The sequence below is a fragment of the Podarcis pityusensis genome (assembly GCF_964106645.2).
Source record: "Podarcis pityusensis genome assembly, chromosome: 13".
In the NCBI taxonomy this organism is placed as follows: Eukaryota; Metazoa; Chordata; class Lepidosauria; order Squamata; family Lacertidae; genus Podarcis; species Podarcis pityusensis.
The window spans coordinates 32746583-32768397 of record NC_138038.1 but is presented as its reverse complement, the minus strand read 5'-3'; the positions used below and the strand labels follow the sequence as shown (position 1 = coordinate 32768397).

General features: G+C 44.9%; 3 protein-coding genes across 3 annotated transcripts in view; 1 reads left to right on the top strand and 2 right to left on the bottom strand.

Moving 5' to 3' along the window:
- The window catches only part of LOC308461293 (uncharacterized protein), a 392813-nt gene that overhangs the window by 105573 nt on the left and 265425 nt on the right, over window positions 1–21815 (bottom strand). The window lies entirely within an intron of this gene.
- Window positions 5707–10239, top strand: LOC308461870 (uncharacterized protein; the record flags this gene model as incomplete). Its single annotated transcript, XM_080979035.1, has 3 exons — window positions 5707–6790; window positions 9169–9634; window positions 10182–10239. The coding sequence occupies exons 1-3, from the start codon at window positions 6124–6126 to the stop codon at window positions 10237–10239; spliced, it is 1191 nt and encodes a 396-aa protein (XP_080835161.1). The 5' UTR covers window positions 5707–6123.
- LOC308461869 (uncharacterized protein) overlaps window positions 16358–21815 on the bottom strand; it is a gene marked incomplete at its 3' end in the record, with an annotated part of 48956 nt that continues 43498 nt past the window's right edge. The window contains exons 8-9 of the mRNA XM_080979034.1: window positions 19084–19953; window positions 16358–16558 (exon numbers count right to left, since the gene is read on the bottom strand). Of these exons, the coding sequence (XP_080835160.1) occupies window positions 16358–16558; window positions 19084–19953 (1071 nt within the window). The remainder of the gene's footprint in view (window positions 16559–19083; window positions 19954–21815) is intronic.

Here is a 21815-nt window from a genome sequence, read left to right as displayed (position 1 = left end):
ACAATGGGCTGCACATGATTGGCTAATTCCAGGATTCTCCTGTAGGCCAATCAGGTTGTGGATTCACTTCCACCTGGAGCTGGATTGGGTAGCTCCTGCAGACCAATCACACTGCTGCATTTTTCTAGGACCAATCAGACTGCTGCATTCTGAATCCTATTGTTCTAGGACCAATCAGACTGCTGCATTCTGAATCCTATTGTTCTAGGACCAATCAGACTGCTGCATTTTGGATCCTATTGTTCTAGGACCATTCAGTCTGCTGCATTTTGGATCCTATTCAACTCAGTACATAACATTTATAAATGTTTATTAATATGCATATTATTTTTCTAACAACTCCCCACCAATGTTTTAATAACCTTCTTGACAGGTAACACATTATGCATGTTTGTTTCTTTAATGTATTATACTTCAGTTTTATTTGTTATGTTGCATTGGTTTTAAATGAGATCTTGTGCACAACACATATATATATATATTGATTTGTAATGATTTGTTGGGTCTCTGGACCGTAATAAAGATTGACTGATTGACACACACACAAACACACACACACACACACACACTTTATATGACTTTGCAGTATTGGAGGAATAATAAATAAATAAATATCATGACTTAAGATGCACAATAGTAGTGATTAAACATTTATTGCTCTGAACCATAGATCTTAAGATTCCAAAGGGAAAGCATTAATAAATCCAAAATCATATTAGTTGTATATAAACTGAAGAATATGCCAATATGCACGCGAGAAGGTACACAATATTGTAGAATCATAGAATCATAGAATCATAGAATCATAGAATCATAGAGTTGGAAGAGACCACAAGGGCCATCGAGTCCAACCCCCTGCCAAGCAGGAAACACCATCAGAGCACTCCTGACATATGGTTGTCAAGCCTCTGCTTAAAGACCTCCAAAGAGGGGACTCCACCACACTCCTTGGCAGCAAATTCCACTGTCGAACAGCTCTTAATGTCAGGAAGTTCTTCCTAATGTTTAGGTAGAATCTTCTTTCTTGTAGTTTGGCTCCATTGCTCCGTGTCCACTTCTCTGGAGCAGCAGAAAACAACCTTTCTCCCTCCCCTATGTGACATCCTTTTATATATTTGAACATGGCTATCATATCACCCCTTAACCTCCTCTTTTCCAGGCTAAACATGCCCAGCTCCCTTAGCCGTTCCTCATAAGGCATCGTTTCCAGGCCTTTGACCATTTTGGTTGCCCTCCTCTGGACACGTTCCAGTTTGTCAGTGTCCTTCTTGAATTGTGGTGCCCAGAACTGGACACAGTACTCCAGGTGAGGTCTGACCAGAGCAGAATACAGTGGCACTATTACTTCCCTGATTCTCAGTCAGTTTTGATCAGAAACTACAATGCTCTTATACATTTTCTAAGGATTCAACTCAACTGCCCCCAAACACACATACGCACACACACGCCACTGTTCAGCCCCTATGGAAGATTTGTAATGCCACATAGGAATCCTGGCTTCACATGAAACCAGAGTGGGGTAGGGAAACAAAGCTGAAGGCAGGACGCACAACAGCAGTGGCCCTGGCAAGGCAGCAAGAAGGGAGAAACACTGCAAGGGGGAAAGCGGTGGTTTACACACTGGTAGAAGTTTCAATAAAGCAGGGTTGGGAGGAACTGCGAGGGAAATTGCCAAAGACATGGGTTTGAGTACTCTGGAATATATGGGAGGTCCACATTAGTTATCTCTCACACACAAAGCTGCTGAGGAATGAAAGACAGAGAAGTCTGAGTGCAATGAGAAGGGAACACAGAATAACCATCTGGTGATTTTAAAAGAAAGCAGAGGTTTCAGTAGACTGAACAGGGTTCAACATGAGGGCGAGCGGCAGTTTAAAACAATATATGAGGGCAGTGAATAGGCAGCTTGGCAAAGTTCTGTTGCGTTAGCTTTTCGGTCTTAGCTTCTGTGTTCTACTCATATCTGCTATTTCTCCTGGTGAAAAGTGGTTGGTTTGATTTATTCATTTGTTAAAAATCCCTTGGTGTCCCCCCCTCCCACATTTTGTTTTAAAACTACCACATTTTTCTCAGCCTCACTTCACCTCCATTTACTCAAACTTCTTTAGCTGAGAAAAGCAGCTTCTCCTCCCCTCACACACAAACCTGGTTTTGAAGACGAAGGTGAGAATCAGTGCAAAGTAGGGCTACATTACAGAAGATAGAAGTGGCTTCAGAAATGCAACTGGAAAGAGGAAATGAGAAGGGAAACCCTGTGTGTTAATATGGAGGAGATAGCAGGGGTTTGTTGAGTAGATCAAGCAGGTGCAAAGCCTTACTTCTTGATATATGTGTACAACATACCCAGAATTCATTAAGGACACTTTTAAACCACTTTTTTCAAGGAGTAATAGTTATGACCTGGCATGAAGTACGCAGAGAAAACATACTCCTTACATAAGTTTTAGTTCTTCCAGAAACGCGTTTGTGGGATGTACCCTGAATGATAGTTCATCAGATAAGTAGCCATACTGAGTAACAATAAATCCAATCGTTAGGTCCCCTGACTGATAATATTGATGTGGGAAGTGGGGGGAATCAACCATGGTATGCATAACAGCATGTGACTCACAGTCAGTCTGAGGGAGTCGCGGAAACAAGAGAAGCAGAGGCAAAAGAAACAACCCTGTCATCTTGAGCCACATATTCATGCAGAATGCCCAGCATCAATCCAAAATAAACGTCCAGCCTGTTCAGTGGCTCTGGACCTTTTCTGAGGAAGGCAATCTCACACAGATCAGTCTGACAGCTGTCACCCTGCCTCTATGCCACCCAACACCCCAGCACTGAGTATTCAATATCTACTTTCAGAGTTTGTTAATTATTGTGATCAGAGAAAATCCACATGGGATTTGGCAATATGCATGAGGACAACTAATAATTTGTGATAATCAAAGTTTTCAATGATGTCTCCTCAGTGTATTGCATTGTGCAAAACATTACTTGTGGCTAAACAATAGAATAAAGTATTCTTATTTTTAATCTAACTGAATAGATAAGCCTATCTGATTGTTATGACAGCTGGATAGTTTTAGGATACTGACCATAATTTATGTTTTACTGGAGTTTCTGGATTACTCTGCATTCTAGGGCAATATTCCACTCTATTTCAAGGACTGTTATTGCAATTTTATGATAGCATAACCCAACTTTGAGGTCATTTGAGTGGATGAATTATTAGCTAAAGAGCAAAGAACATAAGAACAGCCTGCTGTATAGCAGGCACATGTAATCAACGGCACATGTAATCCAGCATCCTGTTCTGACAGTAGCCAACCACATGCCTGGAAGAAACAAGCAAGTAGGATTCAATTGGAAGTGCACTCTCCCTTTCTGTAGCTTCCAGCAACTGATATTTAGAATCATTGCTCACTCTGCCCATTAATGCAGAGCATAGCCATTTTAATTAGCATTGATAGTCTTATCCTCCAAAAAATTGTCCAATTCTCTTTTAAAGGCACCCAAATTTGTGTTCATTGCTGCCTCCTAAGGTTGTATGTTCCAAAGTTCTAGATCGTTAATCTAGAGCTGGATAATTTATGTTAAAAAGCACAGATCCCAATACTCATCCTTGGGGGACACCATTTTTTTACATCTGTCCATTTGGTGAACTCTCAGTTTATTCCTACTATTTGCTCGCTGTAACTTAAGCAATTTGTAATCCACAAGAGGACCATTCTTCTTATTCCTTGAAGTGTCCTTGACTTCTTTACACAACAGTTAATTCAGAGAACTGCCCATATTCATAAGATAATATAAAATTAGCCTGCTGGGCCAGGCCAATGGCCCTTCTAGTCCAGCATCCTGTTCCCACAGTGGCCTACCAGATGCCTGAAGGAAACTCACAACTGGGACTCAAGCACAAGAGCAGGCCCCAGCCCAGCCCACACCCTGCATGGTTTCAAGCATCAGGAGGCAGTGATAGGAAGTAACTTGAATGGCTCTAAAAGTGGATTAAACAACTTCATGGAGAATTAGGTGATCAAAATGGCCACTCGTCATGTCTATTCACAGCCTCCAAGGTTGGAGGCAGTAAGGCTTCTCCAAACCAATTGCTGAAAAATGCAGGATGGTTGAAAGCTCTGGATAAGAGGAGACTGAGAGGAGATATGATAGCCATCCTTCAATATCTAAAGAGCTGTCACACAGAAGATCGAACAAGCTTGTTTTCTCCTACTCTGGAAGGTAGAACAAAAATCAATGGCTTCAAGTTAAAAGAAAGGAGATTGCAACTAAGCATTACGAAGAACTTTCTGATGGTAAGAGATGTTTGACAGTGGGACAGACTGTGGTAACTGTGAATGTGCTGCTCAAGAAAGCCACATTGAACCCAACTTTCTGTAAAATCTATCAGCCAGTCACCAATACACTATTCCTAGTTGTGATGCATTCCATTGCCCCCTAAGCTTGGTGCCCATTGTGGTGGATCCAGTAGTACTAACCTAAATCCACCTCTGAAGTCACACTCCAATAGCAATGGATCTCTTTGAACAGCAAAATCAGAGATACAGCTGAAATTACTATTAAAGAACATTTTTAAATCAATCAATATATAAAAAAAATGTCATTTAAAATGTGGCCCATATAATTGAATGGATATGAGCATTATGCAGTACAGAAAGAAATAGAAAGAAATGAACTCGAAGAGAAGATACAAAAAATAATAATACAGCTGGATTGGAAAGTATGGAAAGACTGAGAAGAGGGAGAAAAAGGTCAGTGATAAATTACCTGAAATAATAGGATAGCTCAGTCAGGTAGAGCATGAGACTCTTTATCTCAGGGTCAGGGGTTTGAGCCTCATGTTGGGCAAAGGATTCCTACATTGCAGGAGTTCCACGTGGTCCCTTCCAGCTCTAAAATACTATGATTCTTTGATGTGACAAAGCGACATGTGGAATATAGAATCAGCATGATAAGGAGAAATGAGAAACAACAACATGCCAAACCAAGTCAAACCAAAATAACAAGCAAATGTAAAGTGTAATACCTAGAAGAAAGACTATATACATCTAGGGAGTCCTAGGCTCATTGCCTGTAACTGATTACCACTTCTTCAATGTTAGTTATGAGTAGGGAGATCTTTGAATTCTTGGTTGACTTTGATTGATAAATAAATAAGACATAAATATCAAAAGTAAATATTAGCCTAGAAAGCGTGTTCTCACTAAAGGAGAGCACGTGTTGCGGATGGGGCCGGACAAACCACCCTGCAATGACTAGGCAGGAAGGGGGCCTAGTGCTGGTTGGTGTTTATGTTGCTGGGGAAAATTTGTTGTTACAAATTTAGGGGTGGGATCAGAGGATATTTAAGCAGGGTCCACAGCAAGCTACTTTCTCTTTCACTGTGGACATCGGATCAGACTGAACTCAGTGAAGGACTGGTTGTATTTACATTTCTTCTCCTTTTCCTTTCCTTTGTTTAATTTTATTTGATTGGTTTCCTCTTATTATATTATTAGATCCCTGCCACCTTTCCCTGGGGCTTAGAGCCCCCGTGGGCTGCTGGGGCTTTGCCCTCGGCTCTGGCTGTTGGGCGACTCCCGGCCTAATCCTAGCTTGGGGCCCTTAGGGATTTAGTGGCTGGGGAAGACCTTTCCTTTAATTTATTTATTTTAGCTTCATTTTAATTTGATTTTAGTAGCTCCCCCCCCCCCCCACGTGGAAGCGACTGCCTGCTCAGCGGTGGTGGCGCTGCTGGGGAAGCTGTTAGTTTTGTAAATTGCGCATAGCGCGCTTGGCAATTTTTTCGGGCTGTTTTAATCTGCTTTTGGGCCTGATTCGGCCTGGGAGGCCTCCAGGGCGAGTGCGGGCGGTAGAGACCTCCATTTTGGGTGGTTTTGGGCGGGAGCGCCATTTCCTGCCTCCCTCTACCTTATCCTGGCCTCCAGTGGCTGTTGGAGTGAGTGCAGCCTATAGTTGGCTGTGTTTGCTGGTGGCGCCACCTGGTGGCGGTTTGTATGGTTGCAGCTGATTGAAAGTGACTGAACCAATTTTCCATTCAGCCAGTTATTGCCTGTTAGCGTCTTTAGGTATTGTTTGCCATCTTTAAATTGTTTATTTGTTTTTCCATTGGTAGTAGGTATGGCCCCAAAAAGGAAGACGTCTAAGAGGCCTGGTCTTGTGTCCTCAGCGAAGAGACCTATTAAAGGCCCGTCCCAAGCCTTGCGTTCACCTGCGCCAAATCAGTCGTTGAGTCGCATCCAATCCATGGTCACTGGTTTGGCTGGTGACCCTGCTGCGCTGGCCCGTGTTGAAGCTGAAATGGACGGCCTGTTGCACCGCTGCTCAACTCCGTCTACTTCTTCTGCAAGGCCAGCCCCTCCCGCAGGCGCATCATCTCTGGTGTCGTCATCTAGCGAAGAGGAGAGAGAGTTTATAGCAGCTGGGGGTTTCTTACCTAATACTGTGGCCCAAACCCCTGATTTACCCAAGTCTCAGGCTGCCATGCCGAAGGGTCGGGGTGGTGCCAGGGGAACGCCCAGGAGGAGGGCATCTGCTCGGATCCGGGCAGTGCAAGCAGCAGGTGTGCCGCCCCCAGCAGCTGTGCGCTCGGTTTCTGGTCATTCACAGGTTATCTCTTTTCAGTCTATTCCGGGCACCGCTCAGCAGGGTGATGCTTCTGAGTCTTCGGTAGAGGATAGCCTTCTTCCACCTCCGAGACCCTCTTCTGGTGGGCACCGTCGCCGCAAAAAGAGTTCCAGGAGGCGCGCCAAGAGAAGGCGGAGGGATACTTCATCCTCTCCCTCAGGTACTTCATCCTCTAGTTCAAGCAGCGATGAGGAGGCCTCTCTCAAGCTTTACTGGGGCTTTGGGGAGTCGACGGGGCTTCCAAAATGGGCATGGGAGCGAAGGGCCAACTCTCACAGAGCAAAGTACGGGGCAGTTCAGGATTGTCGAGATGGGGTCCTGGTACCTGAGGTAAAGGTCGCCACCAACTCTGTCAGGGACCTCATACCCGGTGCCCACTTGACTACCAAGCTGCGGTCCAGGATTTTGGATGGCCGTTATATTGACATATTCAGCCTTGCCCCTCCGCAAGAGGGTCAGGACCCACAAGACAAAGGCTCCACCGCCTCTAAAAAACGGGCGGTGGTAGCAAAGGTGGATAGGACATTTGAAAGGTGGCTGGATAGCTTCCAAGTTTTTGCTGGAGTCGTGTCCGCAGCTTATCCTAGGAGATCTTTGCATCTATGGGTGTATTTGTCTATTGTCCGTTCGGCCTTTACGATGGCTGGAGAATCAGCTGCAATATCGTATGATGAGAACTTTAGGCGCAGGGCAGCTAAGATCCCCACGGCCCGCTGGGACCGGAAGGATTTGGACGTATGGACCACTTTTGTGGCTCCGCGTATTGACAGGAAGGCTGCAGAACCTCAGAAATCTAAGGCTGTCCTACCAAGGGTGGGTCGTAAGTTGTTTTGCTGGGATTTTAACAAGGGTACCTGCCTGCGACAATTCTGCAGGTACCAACATGCATGTGAGAAGTGTTCTGGGAACCATCCGGCTTCAGCTTGTACAGGGGGCCGTCGGTCCTTTCGGAAAGGGGGGGCCCCCAGCAGCCCCCAAAAGCCGCTCCTCCGGCTCCAGCCGCTGGAGCAGCAAAGTAATACCTTGTCCTCTCTAGCCTATACCCCGGTACGGCTACAGCCGCTCCTGTTATTATTGCAGTCATATCCAGACAGGGCGTCGGCGTCTTATTTGCGGGATGGTTTTTCTTTGGGCTTTAGGATTCCAGTGGTTGCCACGCCGGTGGCTAGGAGTCCTGCGAATCAGAGGTCAGTTTTGGACATGCCAGAGGTGGCACGCAAGAAGATCGGGAAGGAGCTGGCTTTACGTCGTATGGCTGGCCCTTTCGTTGTTCCCCCATTTCCCAATTGCATATTTCACCGTTGGGTATTGTTCCTAAAAAAGCCCTGGGGGAATTCCGCCTAATTCACAATCTCTCACACCCTAAAGGCACATCAGTAAATGATGTTATTCCCCCGGAGCTTTGTACGGTAAAGTATGCTTCCCTTGATCAAGCGATCAAGATGGTATGGAAATTTGGGCCAGGCGCCCTACTGGCCAAATGCGACATAGAATCCGCATTTCGGCTGCTTCCTATTCATCCCGATGACTTCTGGTTACTGGGCTTCCAGTTTGATGGAGGATTTTATTTTGATAAGGCCATGCCTATGGGCTGCTCGGTAGCCTGTGCGGCTTTTGAGCGTTTTAGTTCATTTTTGGATTGGGCTTTGCGCAAAAGGACTGGTCTGAGCGGTGTCACTCATTTCCTGGATGATTTTTTATTGGCCTCAGCCAATGATACAGGGCACTGCGTTGCCTTACTACAGGCCTTTGCCGACTTAGCGGAAGAGCTGGGCGTGCCGTTAGCCGCGGAGAAGACTGAAGGTCCTTCTACGCGTCTGACTTATTTGGGTATCTTGTTGGATACCGTGGCTCAAACATCCAGGTTGCCGGCAGATAAAATACTTGCGCTTAAAAGAGTCATTGAGGAACTGCTGCCCTTGAAGAAGGTGACCTTGCGACAGTTACAGTCGTTGCTGGGTCACCTGAATTTTGCTTGCAGAGTGGTCGCCCCGGGGCGACCATTCTGCTCCCGTTTGGCCAGACTCATGTCAGGTTTGAGATCCCCGCAGCATAGGGTGCGCCTTTCAGCCCAGGTGAGGGCTGATCTTCGGATCTGGTTGGAATTCCTGGAGGAATTCAACGGGGTGTCTTTGTGGCAGGACACTTTGAACCTCCACACTGATTTTCAGGTGCATTCCGATGCCGCGGGGTCTTTGGGGTTTGGCCTGTATTGGGATGGTAGGTGGTGTGCAGAGCGCTGGCCACTAGCTTGGCGTGGGAAATCCATAACTTGGGACCTAACATTTCTGGAGTTTTTTCCCATTGTAGTGGCTGTGCATTTGTGGGTCGAGCATTTCAGGGACCATCGAGTTTGTTTTTGGTCCGATAACCTGGCGGTGGTGAACGTGCTAGCCAAGCAGTCTTCACGATCCACTAGGGTATTCCGCCCTGTTGCGGGCTTTTGTTTTACATTGTTTGCGTTTTAACATTGTATTTTCTGCACGTTTTGTTCCTGGCGTGTCTAATGACATTGCTGATGCTCTGTCCCGTTTTCAGATGGAGCGATTCAGGTCCCTGGCGCCAGTGGCTCGAGACCGTCCGGAATTTTTCCCGGATCATCTCTGGAACCTTGGCAGCACTTAGTTTTACAGGGAGTAGCTGCATCTCTTGCCCCCTCCACGTTGAGGTCTTATAAGAAGGCTTGGACTGATTTTTTACAGTTCACTGGGCAGCAAGTGGGGGGGGGAGTTGGTAACCCCCATTCTACCACCCAGGTGCTCCAGTACCTGGCACACCTATTTCAGAGGCGTCGGGCAAACAGGACGCTGAGACTGCATTCTGCAGCAATTTCCTTCTTTAGCAAGGCAATGTTTAATAAGGATCCATGTGGGAAATTTGTGGTGCGAAAGGCACTTGAAGGCTGGGGGCGGCTTCGTCCCTCCAGGCCAACTTCCAGGCAGCCCATCACATTTCATCTGCTGACTAGGATGCGCAGCAAACTGAGGAGCATCTGTTGGTCCAGGTTTGAGGCTCGGTTGTTTTCTGCAGCCTTTTCTTTAGCCTTCTTTGGGGCCCTGAGAGTGGGGGAGGTGGTCCTTGAGCCTAAGCGGGATGGAGGTTCTAGGGGTTTGTTGCTGCAGGACGTGAGCTTGTCTCCGTCAGAAGTGCAAGTCAATGTCAGGAGTTCGAAAACGGATCAACTAGGAAGGGGAGCGGTGATTCGGCTCCCAGCAACTGGGAAAGGGGGTCCTTGCCCGGTCAAGGATCTCCGAAAATACATGGCTTTACGACCACCAGGTGATGGCCCTTTGTTTATTCATGAGAATGGGCATCCGTTGGCTCGTCACCAGTTCACCAAGGTGCTGCTCAAGGTAATTGTTGCCTGCGGCCTTGCAGCTTCTGAGTTTGCTCCTCATTCCTTTCGGATAGGGGCTGCAACGACTGCGGCTCATTGGGGTTTATCGGTAGAGAGGATTAAGGATCTGGGCCGGTGGAGGTCGGACGCGTACAGAGGTTATGTACGGAAATGACGTGATTTCATGCGCTTACGTTTCTTGTTTTTACCCTAGGCCCAGCAGTTATACGCATCTGGATTGTGGGGCACAGTATTGTATACTGGGCTGCTAGCAGAGCTCGTCAGTCCGGAATGGGTGATGGCCTGGGCCTGCCACAGCACGTACAGGTGTCCTGGATCTCCAGAAGGGGGATGCTGTGGAAGGAGCTTCTACCGCTGATGCAGAGGCGTGTTCTCATGGAGGGGCCCCCTACAGCGATTGTGGTTCAGCTCGGAGAAAATGATATGGTGTCATCTTCCTGTTATGTCCTGCGGGCTGTTATGTTGGAAGATTTGCGGGAATTGGCGGCCACGGTGCCGGCAACTAAATTAATTTGGTCACAGTTGCTTCAACGCCGTAAGTGGCGAGGTAGCCCCTGTTTGGCGGCCACTGAAAGGGTTAGAAAGCGGATTAATTCTGCGATGAGCAAGTTGGTGGTCAATCTGGGTGGGTTTGTGATTCCACACCCTCTTATTACGTTCAAAGCCGCCGAATTCTTTATGATGGATGGGGTTCATCTGTCTTCTGTTGGGAATGATGTGTGGTTACATTCGGTGGTTGAAAAGTTGAGGGCGTGTTTGAGGCTGTGAGTGGTTGGCGGCGAGCGTAAGGGCTCGAGTGGCGGTTAGGCATTGGTTTAAATTGGTTGGTGGAGGGGTATGGATTGGCTGTGCCTGCCCCTCCAATGCTGTTGCTGCATGGGAATTCCATTAAAGGAATTCAGGGGCTTACCATCCTTTCGTCCAAACCCCTGGAATCGGGTTCGGGCCGTGTAAGCCCCTAGGAGCATGCAGGGAGAAGCTGAGGGTCTGTGTCGCAGCTCCAGTCATCCCTGAACTTGTTCCTCCACACTGGCTTTCGCTGGAATCCGGGAGCCAGTGCTGTCCCCAATGTGGAGGGGGGGGGGGGGCAGATAGTCATAACCAATGCCTAAGCAACCACTCACAATTTGTATGATAATAAAGTTGTGGCCAAAATTATGCCAAAAACCTTAAACAAAAATTATGTGTGATGTGTGAGTTATTGGGGTAAGGGTGTTTTGGGGGACCTCAGCACGCAAAGCGTGTTCTCACTAAAGGAGAGCACGTGTTGCGGATGGGGGCAGGACAAAGCACCCTGCAATGACTAGGCAGGAAGGGGGCCTAGTGCTGGTTGGTGTTTATGTTGCTGGGGAAAATTTGTTGTTACAAATTTAGGGGTGGGATCAGAGGATATTTAAGCAGGGTCCACAGCAAGCTACTTTCTCTTTCACTGTGGACATCGGATCACCCACCCACCCTCCCTTGTTGGGGCTTGCGCTTTGACCTTGCTATGCCTGTCATGGGGTCGTCCGCATTGGTGCGGGGGCCTGGTAGGAATTTTTCCAATTGGCTGATTAGTGTGTGCCTTTTGGGTTTTGCCTACTGCTTAGCAAATCGTCACAACTTGTAAGGTTGGCGGTTAGGCATTGGTTTAAATTGGTTGGTGGAGGGGTATGGATTGGCTGTGCCTGCCCCTCCAATGCTGTTGCTGCATGGGAATTCCGTTAAAGGAATTCAGGGGCTTACCATCCTTTCGTCCAAACCCCTGGAATCGGGTTCGGGCCGTGTAAGCCCCTAGGAGCATGCAGGGAGAAGCTGAGGGTCTGTGTTGCAGCTCCAGTCATCCCTGAACTTGTTCCTCCACACTGGCTTTCGCTGGAATCCGGGAGCCAGTGCTGTCCCCAATGTGGGGGGGGGGGGGGACAGATAGTCATAACCAATGCCTAAGCAACCACTCACAATTTGTATGATAATAAAGTTGTGGCCAAAATTATGCCAAAAACCTTAAACAAAATTAATGTGTGATGTGTGAGTTATTGGGGTAAGGGTGTTTTGGGGGACCTCAGCACGCAACAAGAGATAGTGCTTAAGCATGTTTTGTTACAAAGTTTAGATCTTAACAGTTGAGTAGCAAAGCATTCATAAGTCCAAAGTTTGATCAGTGATATTCAAGCTGAATAGCAAGCAAGTATAAGGCAAATTGTTTTTGATGGTAGGAAGCTGTTTTGATTAGGACATACTAGGCTTTTATACACTTTCCTCAGATTATAACATTATATCATACTGTTCTTCATGCCTTCCTAAGAATTAAATTTGTACAAGTTACTCAAAGGTAATTATGACTTATATTTTAAGGGCATGTTTCTCTTAGATGTAAAAAGAAAGTTAGCATGAAGGTGTCAGAGAAGGTAAAAGAACTAGGGAAGTACAGAATGTTGGCGGTTTTGATTTCAGCAATGCTGTTTTTCTTGTGTTTTCCCTCTGAAGTTAGCTTATTGTGGTTTCTTATTAAGCTGGTTGTGAAAAAGCTATCACCCCTTTAAGTAGCTGTTAGCTCTGTATGTAGGCAGAACATCCCATTGATAAGCTTAAAAGAGATTCTGGTTGATGGGGTGTGGGTCTTCTGCAATGCAATTGCCATGTCTAAATAAACATAGCCTTGGATAGACTTTACTCGAACCAGAGGATAAAGACTTCTGTTTCTTCCACCAAAGCAGTATGTGCATCTGAAAATCTACATCAAGGAGTTTATACTAAAGGGAACCTGACCCTCAGATAAAAATATATCATACCCTTTCATTCAATGGGGAAAGGAACAATATGGTGGCAATAAAATTAAATCACAGGTGGAAAGATAGAATTGTGTGTGGAAAATGATGATGATGGTGATGATAACAATAACGTTAATTTAATTCAGAATTTTTATTGCAACTTGAGATTATAACAGAAAATTCATGGTAGATCTGGGGAATTTGTTATTTATGGTAATAACTATGTGAATTTGTCCTTGGAAATACAGTATTATCATACATGAAGAAACACAAAACATAAGCATGCCTGTAAATCAACTTTCCCCCCATATTTCTTCTAAACACAAATACAACTTAGCATCACTGTTCATGCCCCCAACAACAGTTCTTATTTTATGTTTATGAAACTAGCACTTCAATATACCTAGTACTGGATTTTTTCAAATGGGAGGAAATGACTTGTTGCTGTATTATATTAACATATTATCCAGTAAACTTCTCACGACCATAATGATATTGCTCTTATTGGCCTTTTAATGCTTCATCACTTTTCCACCTCCTGCTATATAGCCTAGAGGAGAACTTCTTCAAAAATGACTGCTCCCCGCATAAAAAGGGGGGGCACCCTTTGCGTGGACGCGCGCAGCCCCTGGATCTGGAGCGGCTCCATCAGCATAGGCTTGGCTTCGCCTTCCCTCAGGTTGTACACCTGGAGGTCTCCACCTACCTGAGTCAGTTGTCCAATCCCGCCTGGGAGAAGCGTTGCCAAGGAGACCAGGCCAGGTAAGGGAGGGACTACCTGCCCACACAATAGAGGGAGGATCTTACCTGGGAATCCTCACTCGGCTCCAGAGCTTCTTCGGGAAAGACGTCGCTGGACTTCCTCGCTCCAAAGGTAGGCCTGGGGCCTTTGGCCTCCCCCCCCGCGACAGGGCTCTCAAACGATGGCGGGGGGGGTAATAGATCCCAGAATACTCCATTTAATAGGGGACCCCCTTTCTCTGGCAAGCCTGGCTGCCCCAGGGTGTTAGGTGGTGGCACGGGGGCCCTCTGGCAGGGCCCCTTGGGCCTGCGGGGGCGTGTGGGCCACGGGGGGGGGAGCGTTGCTGAACGCGGCCTAACCCCTTCCCCCACCAGGCCTAGTGGCCCCGAGGTGTGGTGGGTGGTGTCAGGGGGATCCTCGGGTCACCCTCCAGGGCCTCATAGAACTTCTTCAAAAATGCTGACTTAGCATTTTGCACAAATTACAGACAATAGTTTGCAACAGACAATGGCTAATGAATTGAGTCAGATTCATAACTAATGGCAATTACTGTATTTTTCGCTCCATTGGACGCACCAGACCATAGGACGCACCGGATCATAGGAGGGGGAGAACAGGGGAAAAAATTTTTTTCTTGTTCTCCCCCTCTAATACAAGGTGCGTTCAAGGTACATTCACCAGAGCTTGTGGGGCTGGCGGTGGGGGGAAGCGCTGCTTTCCCCCACCGCCAGCCTCAAAGATCCCTGAAGCCTTTGGAGCGCAGCGCCCCGCTGCCCTACAGAGGTTTGCGCGCAGCTGTCCCCAAGCTAGAGCAGGTGAAGGCACCCCGCTGCCCTAGAGAGGCTGTGCGCGCAGCCGTCCCCAAGCTAGAGCAGTGAGACGGAGCCCTCCATCTCACTGTTATGGCTTGGGAACAGCCTTGCTAGCTTCTGCAGGAAAGCGGGGTGAAGGCACCCCGCTGCCCTGCAGAGGTTTGCGCGCAGCCGTCCCCAGGCTAGAGCAGCGAGACGGAGCGCTCCGCAGTGCTCCGTCTTCCTGTTCTGGCTTTGGGCTTAGTGGCGCAGCCTGCATTCGCTCTATAGGACGCACACACATTTCCCCTTAATTTTTGGAGGGGAAAACGTGCGTCCTATAGAACGAAAAATACGGTAACCACTATTTTAAACTGTAATTCACAGTTTGTACACAACAAGATGTGTAAATCTGTTACATTTTTATCCTGATATTTTTTACAAAAGCACTCAATGGAGAAGACTTGAAAAGTTGAAGAAGTTAGTACATATATTTGGTTTGAATAAATGGCTCAGTTTAATATCTTTGTATGCATAAATATCCAAACAATTAATTTTCTAGATATTCCTCCTTATTAGCTGGTCCTTTGTGTTCAAGGAAGGCCTCAAGATAATTATGTAGCATTTGGGGGCAAAGATGCAACCTAGTAACCCAGCACTAGAGGATAAAATGGAGAAGATCTCCACAGCCACCATGTATTTTCCTTTTGTGCTTAAATAAGAAGGAACAAAAGACAACCAAACACTGCAAAAGACCAACATGCTGAAAGTGATGAACTTGGCTTCATTGAAACTATCTGGCAGCTTTCTGGCCTGAAAAGCCACAATGAAGCTGACAGTGGCCAGAAATCCTAAGTACCCCAGAACACAATAAAACAGAGTCACAGACCCTTCATTGCATTCCAGTATGATTTCTTCAGTCAGAGAATGCATATCCAAATGTGGAAATGGAGGAGCAGTACATAACCAAACAGCACATATAATGGCTTGAATAGTGGAGCAGCCAAGAAGAACAGAACTGGCCAATCTTTTCCCCACCCATTTTCTCATCCTGGATCCTGGCTTGGTGGCCATGAAAGCCAAAACCACAGTAATGGTTTTTGCTAAAATGCAGGAGACAGCCACTGAGAATATGATGCCAAATGCTGTTTGTCTTAAATAGCAGGTTACTATGTTAGGTCGGCCAATGAATAGCAAGGAGCATAGGAAGCAAAGCAGTAGAGAGATGAGAAGAGAGTAGGTGATCTCCCGATTGTTGGCTTTGACGATTGGGGTGTCCTTGTTCTTAATGAAAATCCCCAGCACTGCAGCTGTGATTAGAGAAGAAAACAAAATAAAGAAGGCTAAAGTAGTCCCCAAGAACTCCGCGAAAGAGAGAAAGTTAAGGGTCTTAGGAAGGCAGTTATCTTTGTTCTGGTTTGAGAATTGACCTTCTGGGCATTGGAAACAGTTGTCCATATCTGAAAATGGGACAAAGTTTGTATCAATCGCTCAATAATCAAAGATGACAAACTCAGCATAGAACTGTCTGATTAAATAAGAGTAAATGGAAATACTTTCTGAAAGTTTCTTCCTCTACATTGGTGCCATTGCTCTTTTGGTCTCAGAACATCCAGCTGGGATTAAGAAAGCTAGATCATTTCAGCATTCATCTTTCGCACACACACACACACACACACACACACACACACACTATCAGAGTAGACATTTCTTGTTGTATTTTCACTTATATAAAAATATTTTGATATTTCTTAGGTAAAACAATAACAAGACTCTGCAACCATACATGTGGGAGGTGTATACATTGAGAAATCAATGTATAACTACACTGATGGTGTCAATCACTATGGATGAAGCACAAATCTCTGTCTTCCAGAGATTTCTACTACACCCATGATATGAATGTATCAAGATGTACATCAAAAACACATGCATCATTCGACTTGAAATAAGAGATGGAAATCCCTTCTAGAAAAGCATGGCAATGGTGATGAAATCTTGCAGTATACCAAACACTTTATCTGGACTTGATATAAAATGTTATGGATCTATGTCAGAACTAGACAATTGTCATTCACATTCTGTTTTAGGGAACTATTTTGACAGCAGAAAAAGGGGATTCAATGTGCAATCCATCATTTAGGTCACTATGTCTTCTACCATTCTGGTCTGAAATCTTTCCATCCGGACATGGAGTGCAATCATAGCAACAAAATGGCTCCCCCTCCTTCTTTTTTCTTCTGTAGCCTGGATGACAGTGATCATTACATCTGGCAAGTGGCAGCACCTATCCATTAAAAATGAAGAGAAATAAGTTGATGTACCTTTACAAACAGACATACGCGCGCGCGCACACACACACACACACACACACAATGCTGCTGTTGAGAACATTGGGTCCCATGGTAAATGAGATTTAAGTGATTTAAAAGCATCAAATCCCACAAGAAGTTTGTACATTAATGCTAGATAGATAGAAAGGGAAAGGGGGGGGAATTGATTTTGCAAGTGCGGCTTTCGGACAAATTGATTCAAGCTCATCATCGGCCAGTTGCTTATTTCTTCACAAGCTGTTTCTTCTACCTTTCAGTAAGATTAGGAATGAGAATGCAGGACCAGTGAAAAGAACAGAGCAAGGATACAGGACACTAGAAACAACCAGCTTACATTTTTGATATCAAATTCTGTTTTTAATTATGTTTGGTTGTGTCTAAGAAAACTCCTAACATAGAACTAAGAATGGCCAGGATATCACACCAGGACTTTATTATACAAAAAAATCTTCTCACTCGGAAATGACCCTTTGAAGTTGATGCCTTGTTCATTTTTTTTCATTTTGTCAAGATAATACAGTAGGGCAGCAGTTTTACATTTACCTTCTCTTGCACTGACTTACATTTATTTATTACAATGTTTTAAAATTTGGATTGGTCTTTATACTTTTTAAATAATGAGGTGTTAATATATATGGACAGTATATAACTGAATTAATAAGAGAGAAAATAATCATTTAGTCAACCACTCTGCTATATGATTTAGTCCCCCATATATGTTACTGAGAATAATAATATATCAGTGTAAGAAGAATTATCAAGGCTCATTGTTGGAACTCTTCCCATTTAGCACTTGCTCTTATGTTTTCCATATACATATAAAAAAGTAGACAGATAGATTGACTCCTCTACTGAATGGAATCACCTGCCATGGTTCTTTATTGTGCCTCTTACTAATTTAAGTTTTATCTTATTTCTATATTTGGATCCCACCTGGTTAAATATTCTGTGCCATGTGATAGCCTTTTCATTCACTGTGAATTTCTGATCCGGTAAAGCCTGTGGATCCATCCCTCCTACTTTCACTCGTAAAAACGATTTGTTTGGGAAAAGTACCCAGTTTACAATATCAAATCCAGATACTAATTCACCATGCTCATCAAATGACACTCTGTCACCAGCACTGTTGTTAAAGGAGATACTTCGCAAGAAAGAGTGAAGCTGGAATGAAAAAAGTGCAAGTCAAAAATTTTAAAAAGAGGGACTTCTGGCGAGACAAGATAGTGAGTGCCATAGCCGCACTAAACTCCTAAGGACCACCAGCACCAACCAAGCTGCTTGTCTGGTCCCCACACCACCTTCACCATCACAGCAATGGAAAGGGAGCCTGGGGAGCCCAAAATGACAAGGGAAGAGGCAGTGCAGAGCCTCACACACCCACACCCTGAGAATCTTGATCCCACTGGGACCAAGAGAGCCCCAGCAAAGTTCCTGGACTGGAGGCCTCCAACTTACTGTTGCCATCACCACCACCACCACCACTGCCAAGTGAGAATGGCAGGAGGGGACCGAGAAAGTCAGGGAGGCTGTGAGGGAATGTGCAGCCTAGCCCATGCCTGACGCCAAGCCAATATCCTTGGTAACTGGTGCAAAAGAGTAGACTGAGGCCCAGTGAGGAACCACATTCTGGGGACCACACTGGGGAAAGACAAATGCCACATGGGCCCTCCCCTGTCAGCGGAGATGTGCAGACAGGCACAAAACCCCCCACATATTTTATTTTAATTTTTAATTTTCAGTTCATTTATTATCAATATTTTCAAAACCCTTTGTAGAAGTGTAATGGTGGTGCCCATGTAGGAGACCTGAACCATTGGAGGCGTTTCCTGGAACTGCCATCTCAGCTCTGATCTAGGGACATAACACCAAGCCTTGGGGGCTCCACAGCAGAATAAATACTGCCTCTTTTTCTTGTTCTCTTTCCCCCCCTTCCCTGCTTTCTTTTTTTCATTTTCAGTTATATACACAAGCCCCATTTTATTTAATTAATCTCATTAAAGAATTTATATGATTACAGCACAATAAAAAAACGGAAAGATGGCATAGGCTATGAAATTAATGTCACCCAGTGGACTAGAATGTGGTCTAAACCACCCTTGAAATCCATATCAGTGAAAAGAAAAGAACTCACTATGAAACTCACTTACAGATGGTACTGAACACCACAGAAACTGGCCCTGATACTGCCAGGACCCTCACAAAAATACTGGAGAGGCTACACTTCCACAGGCATACACTTCCACATGTGGTGGGAATGCCCCCAAACCCAACTCTTCTCTTTTTCCAAATAAATAAACCAGCAGTTTTTTCCTGTTCTCATTTAACTCTGGAGTTCTATCCACCTTTTGTATTATTAATAAAAATTACAAGGAGAAAAGAAGTCATGTGAATGGGCAAAGTATTCAAAGAACACAGAACATTGTTAGCAAATATGTGCATACAGCTTTTAAAGAAATTAACTTTGGATGAGAAACACTACCTGCCAAGGTTGTACTTTTACTGGACTCACTCTACCTCTGTTTGGCATGGCTCTGTGTTTCCGCCTGGCTGAGTACATCTTATGTAAACTATGTCCTATGGCATGAACTGCATTGTAGATGGTGTAGCTTTGGCCGGTCATACTCATCTCAAAGAGTGTCCCAGGGAGGCTCTCCAAATTCTCTTCACCACTACAGACATTATTATTATTTTCCATGCCATCCATAGAATCAGAATACAAGCATCTGAATGCCTTTTCCCAGAAGAGCAAAATAAACCCATCTTCATTTTTTGATTTAGGACGAACAGTCTGCAGGAATTTTCTGAACCCCCTCACTTCATTTAAGTGTATTGCAAAAGTGAAGGCGCCATCAAAGACTTGCATATCCATATCCATCTGTATTGTGTCTGCTGAGAAATCCCATTGGGCTGTCATGATCCACACTTTCCCCATAGCTAATGGTAGGATAGACTCCAGTGCTGCATATGCATATATTTTAATTAACAAAAAAGAGATAGTAATAGTTTCTGCATTTACAACCAACACTTGAACACTGGCATTCGATAGATAAATAGCTTCGTCCAAGATGGAATCAAAGGAAGTAAGTGTATCTGCCGCTTGAGAGGTGGCTGGAATTTTCCCCTTGAGGGCTATACAGATTCCATGTTCCAAAAGCCTTGGAATCAAGGTCTGGAAAAACTTGTCTCCATTATCATCGTCCATTGTGAGGATCCCAACCCACGTCCATTGAAAATGCAAAAGAAGCTGAGCTATCCCTTCATACTGAAATTCTTCATTGGGCACCATACGGTAGAATGAAGGGAGATGGGTTTTAACATCAGTCACTGGAGCAATTACACAATAGGCAATCTAAGTAAAAAGACATGCAAATTTCAGTAAAATGTCAGGATAGTCTTTTTTTCAAGAGTTCATTGGGTGACTGTGGGGTGACATAAGATACTCCTGAAAAGTCATAATGGAGAAAACAAATGTCTTCAAACTATATAGCAGGGACTTGCCACTGACCATCATTCGATACGATACAATAAGCTTTATTGTCATTGTCCCATACAGAACAACAAAATTGAAAAAATCTACATCAGACATTCAAAAACCAACAAGCCTGCTATCCAAGCTATTCCAGCCTGGTTAGCCCCCTAAAAACTCTGATACCCCATAATTAAATACAATGTACTCCCATAGAGACTACCTTACACTGCGTTTAAAACCAAAATCGCATTTGAATAGAAACTGTTCTCAGGTGGCTAATCCTAGTCTTTATAACCCTGTACCTTCTTCCAAAAGGCAAAAGCTGAAAGAGATCATTTCCAGTGTGCGCACTATCCTGCACTATCTCTGCAGCTTTCTTATGACACCTGGAAGCATAGATTTGATCCAAGGTAGGGAGAGTGCACTCAATTATTCTCTCCACAGTCTTTACAACCCTTACAAAGTGGCCAAATTGTTTCCACTTTCTACTTTTTGTTGTTGTTGTTAAATTTAAAAAAGTTCAAGCTTTGTTACTCAGCTTTCCACTGCCGAATATATCCTGGAATGACTTGAGAGAAACATCACCTCGTATTATGTTGCAGTCTTGTCAAGGCATTCTTGGAAGTGTTGCTGTTCAGCAATGGTATACAGCTTCCCACCAAATGCTTTAAAGCTAAAGGTCCCCTCTTCAGAGAACATGAAGGATGCTCTTTCCTTTCAGTGTTTTCCAATGACTGAATGCTTTTGTGGGAATCTAGCGAATGAAAGTGGGCTAAGGGGTAGAGGGGGTAGATCAAACTTTTGAGTGAGGAGGGAACCATTTGTCTAGTGTGTTATGCCTGTTCCCATTTACATGTTCTAATTGTGCGTTTCCACATTGCATAGATATGTTGTATGCACTTTATAAACAATCCCTGCCCAATTTTGGTTGGCTACACTTTGGCACCTTTTTTTTATTTATTTCACAAAATTTATACGTTGCTTGGTGTGTTTTAAAAAAATCTCAAATGACAATTTACAAGCCTACTTTAAAATATGTAAAATTTAAAATACTAGAACACATTAAAATTTCCTCAACTTTCTAAGCATCTAGGTAGGCTTGCCTAAACAAGAATGTTTTTGCTGTTGTTGTTTAGTCGTTTAGTCGTGTCCGACTCTTTGAGACCCTATGGACCAGAGCACACCAGGCACTCCTGTTTTCCACTGCCTCCCACAGTTTTAACAGGTGCCAAAAAGAATAGACAGGGTGTCCCTATGTGTAGGTGTTGTCACACTAAATAGTTAAGTTCTTACAAATGCAGCATGGGTATTATGTGGCACTTGTAGTAGTGTTAATTCTGTTGTTCAGAGCAGTCGAGTAGGCATACGTGGAGTAAGGCATTTATGGTTTTTTTCATGACTAAGTTGTAATTTACTGCTTGTACCATTTGCATCTCGAGGCCCCAAGACCCACCCACAAAATAAATACACACAGACACTTTATTGAAATACAATCACGTGAGTGGTATTGACTTAGGCATTGACTCCCTACTATAACTGACTCCACCTCTCAGGGTGATCGTCCAATGGGGTAAACCAAACGAGGGAGCTAGGTCGATGAGAGCCCACCTAAGGTTCCTGTGGTCCTGGCATGGCCCTAGCCCCTCAAGCGGACTTCGGACGAGATCCAGGACCCCCAGATTCCTTTAACGAAATACCCAGTTCCTGGAGGGGCAGGTGATGGCCGCACCTCCCCTCCTCAC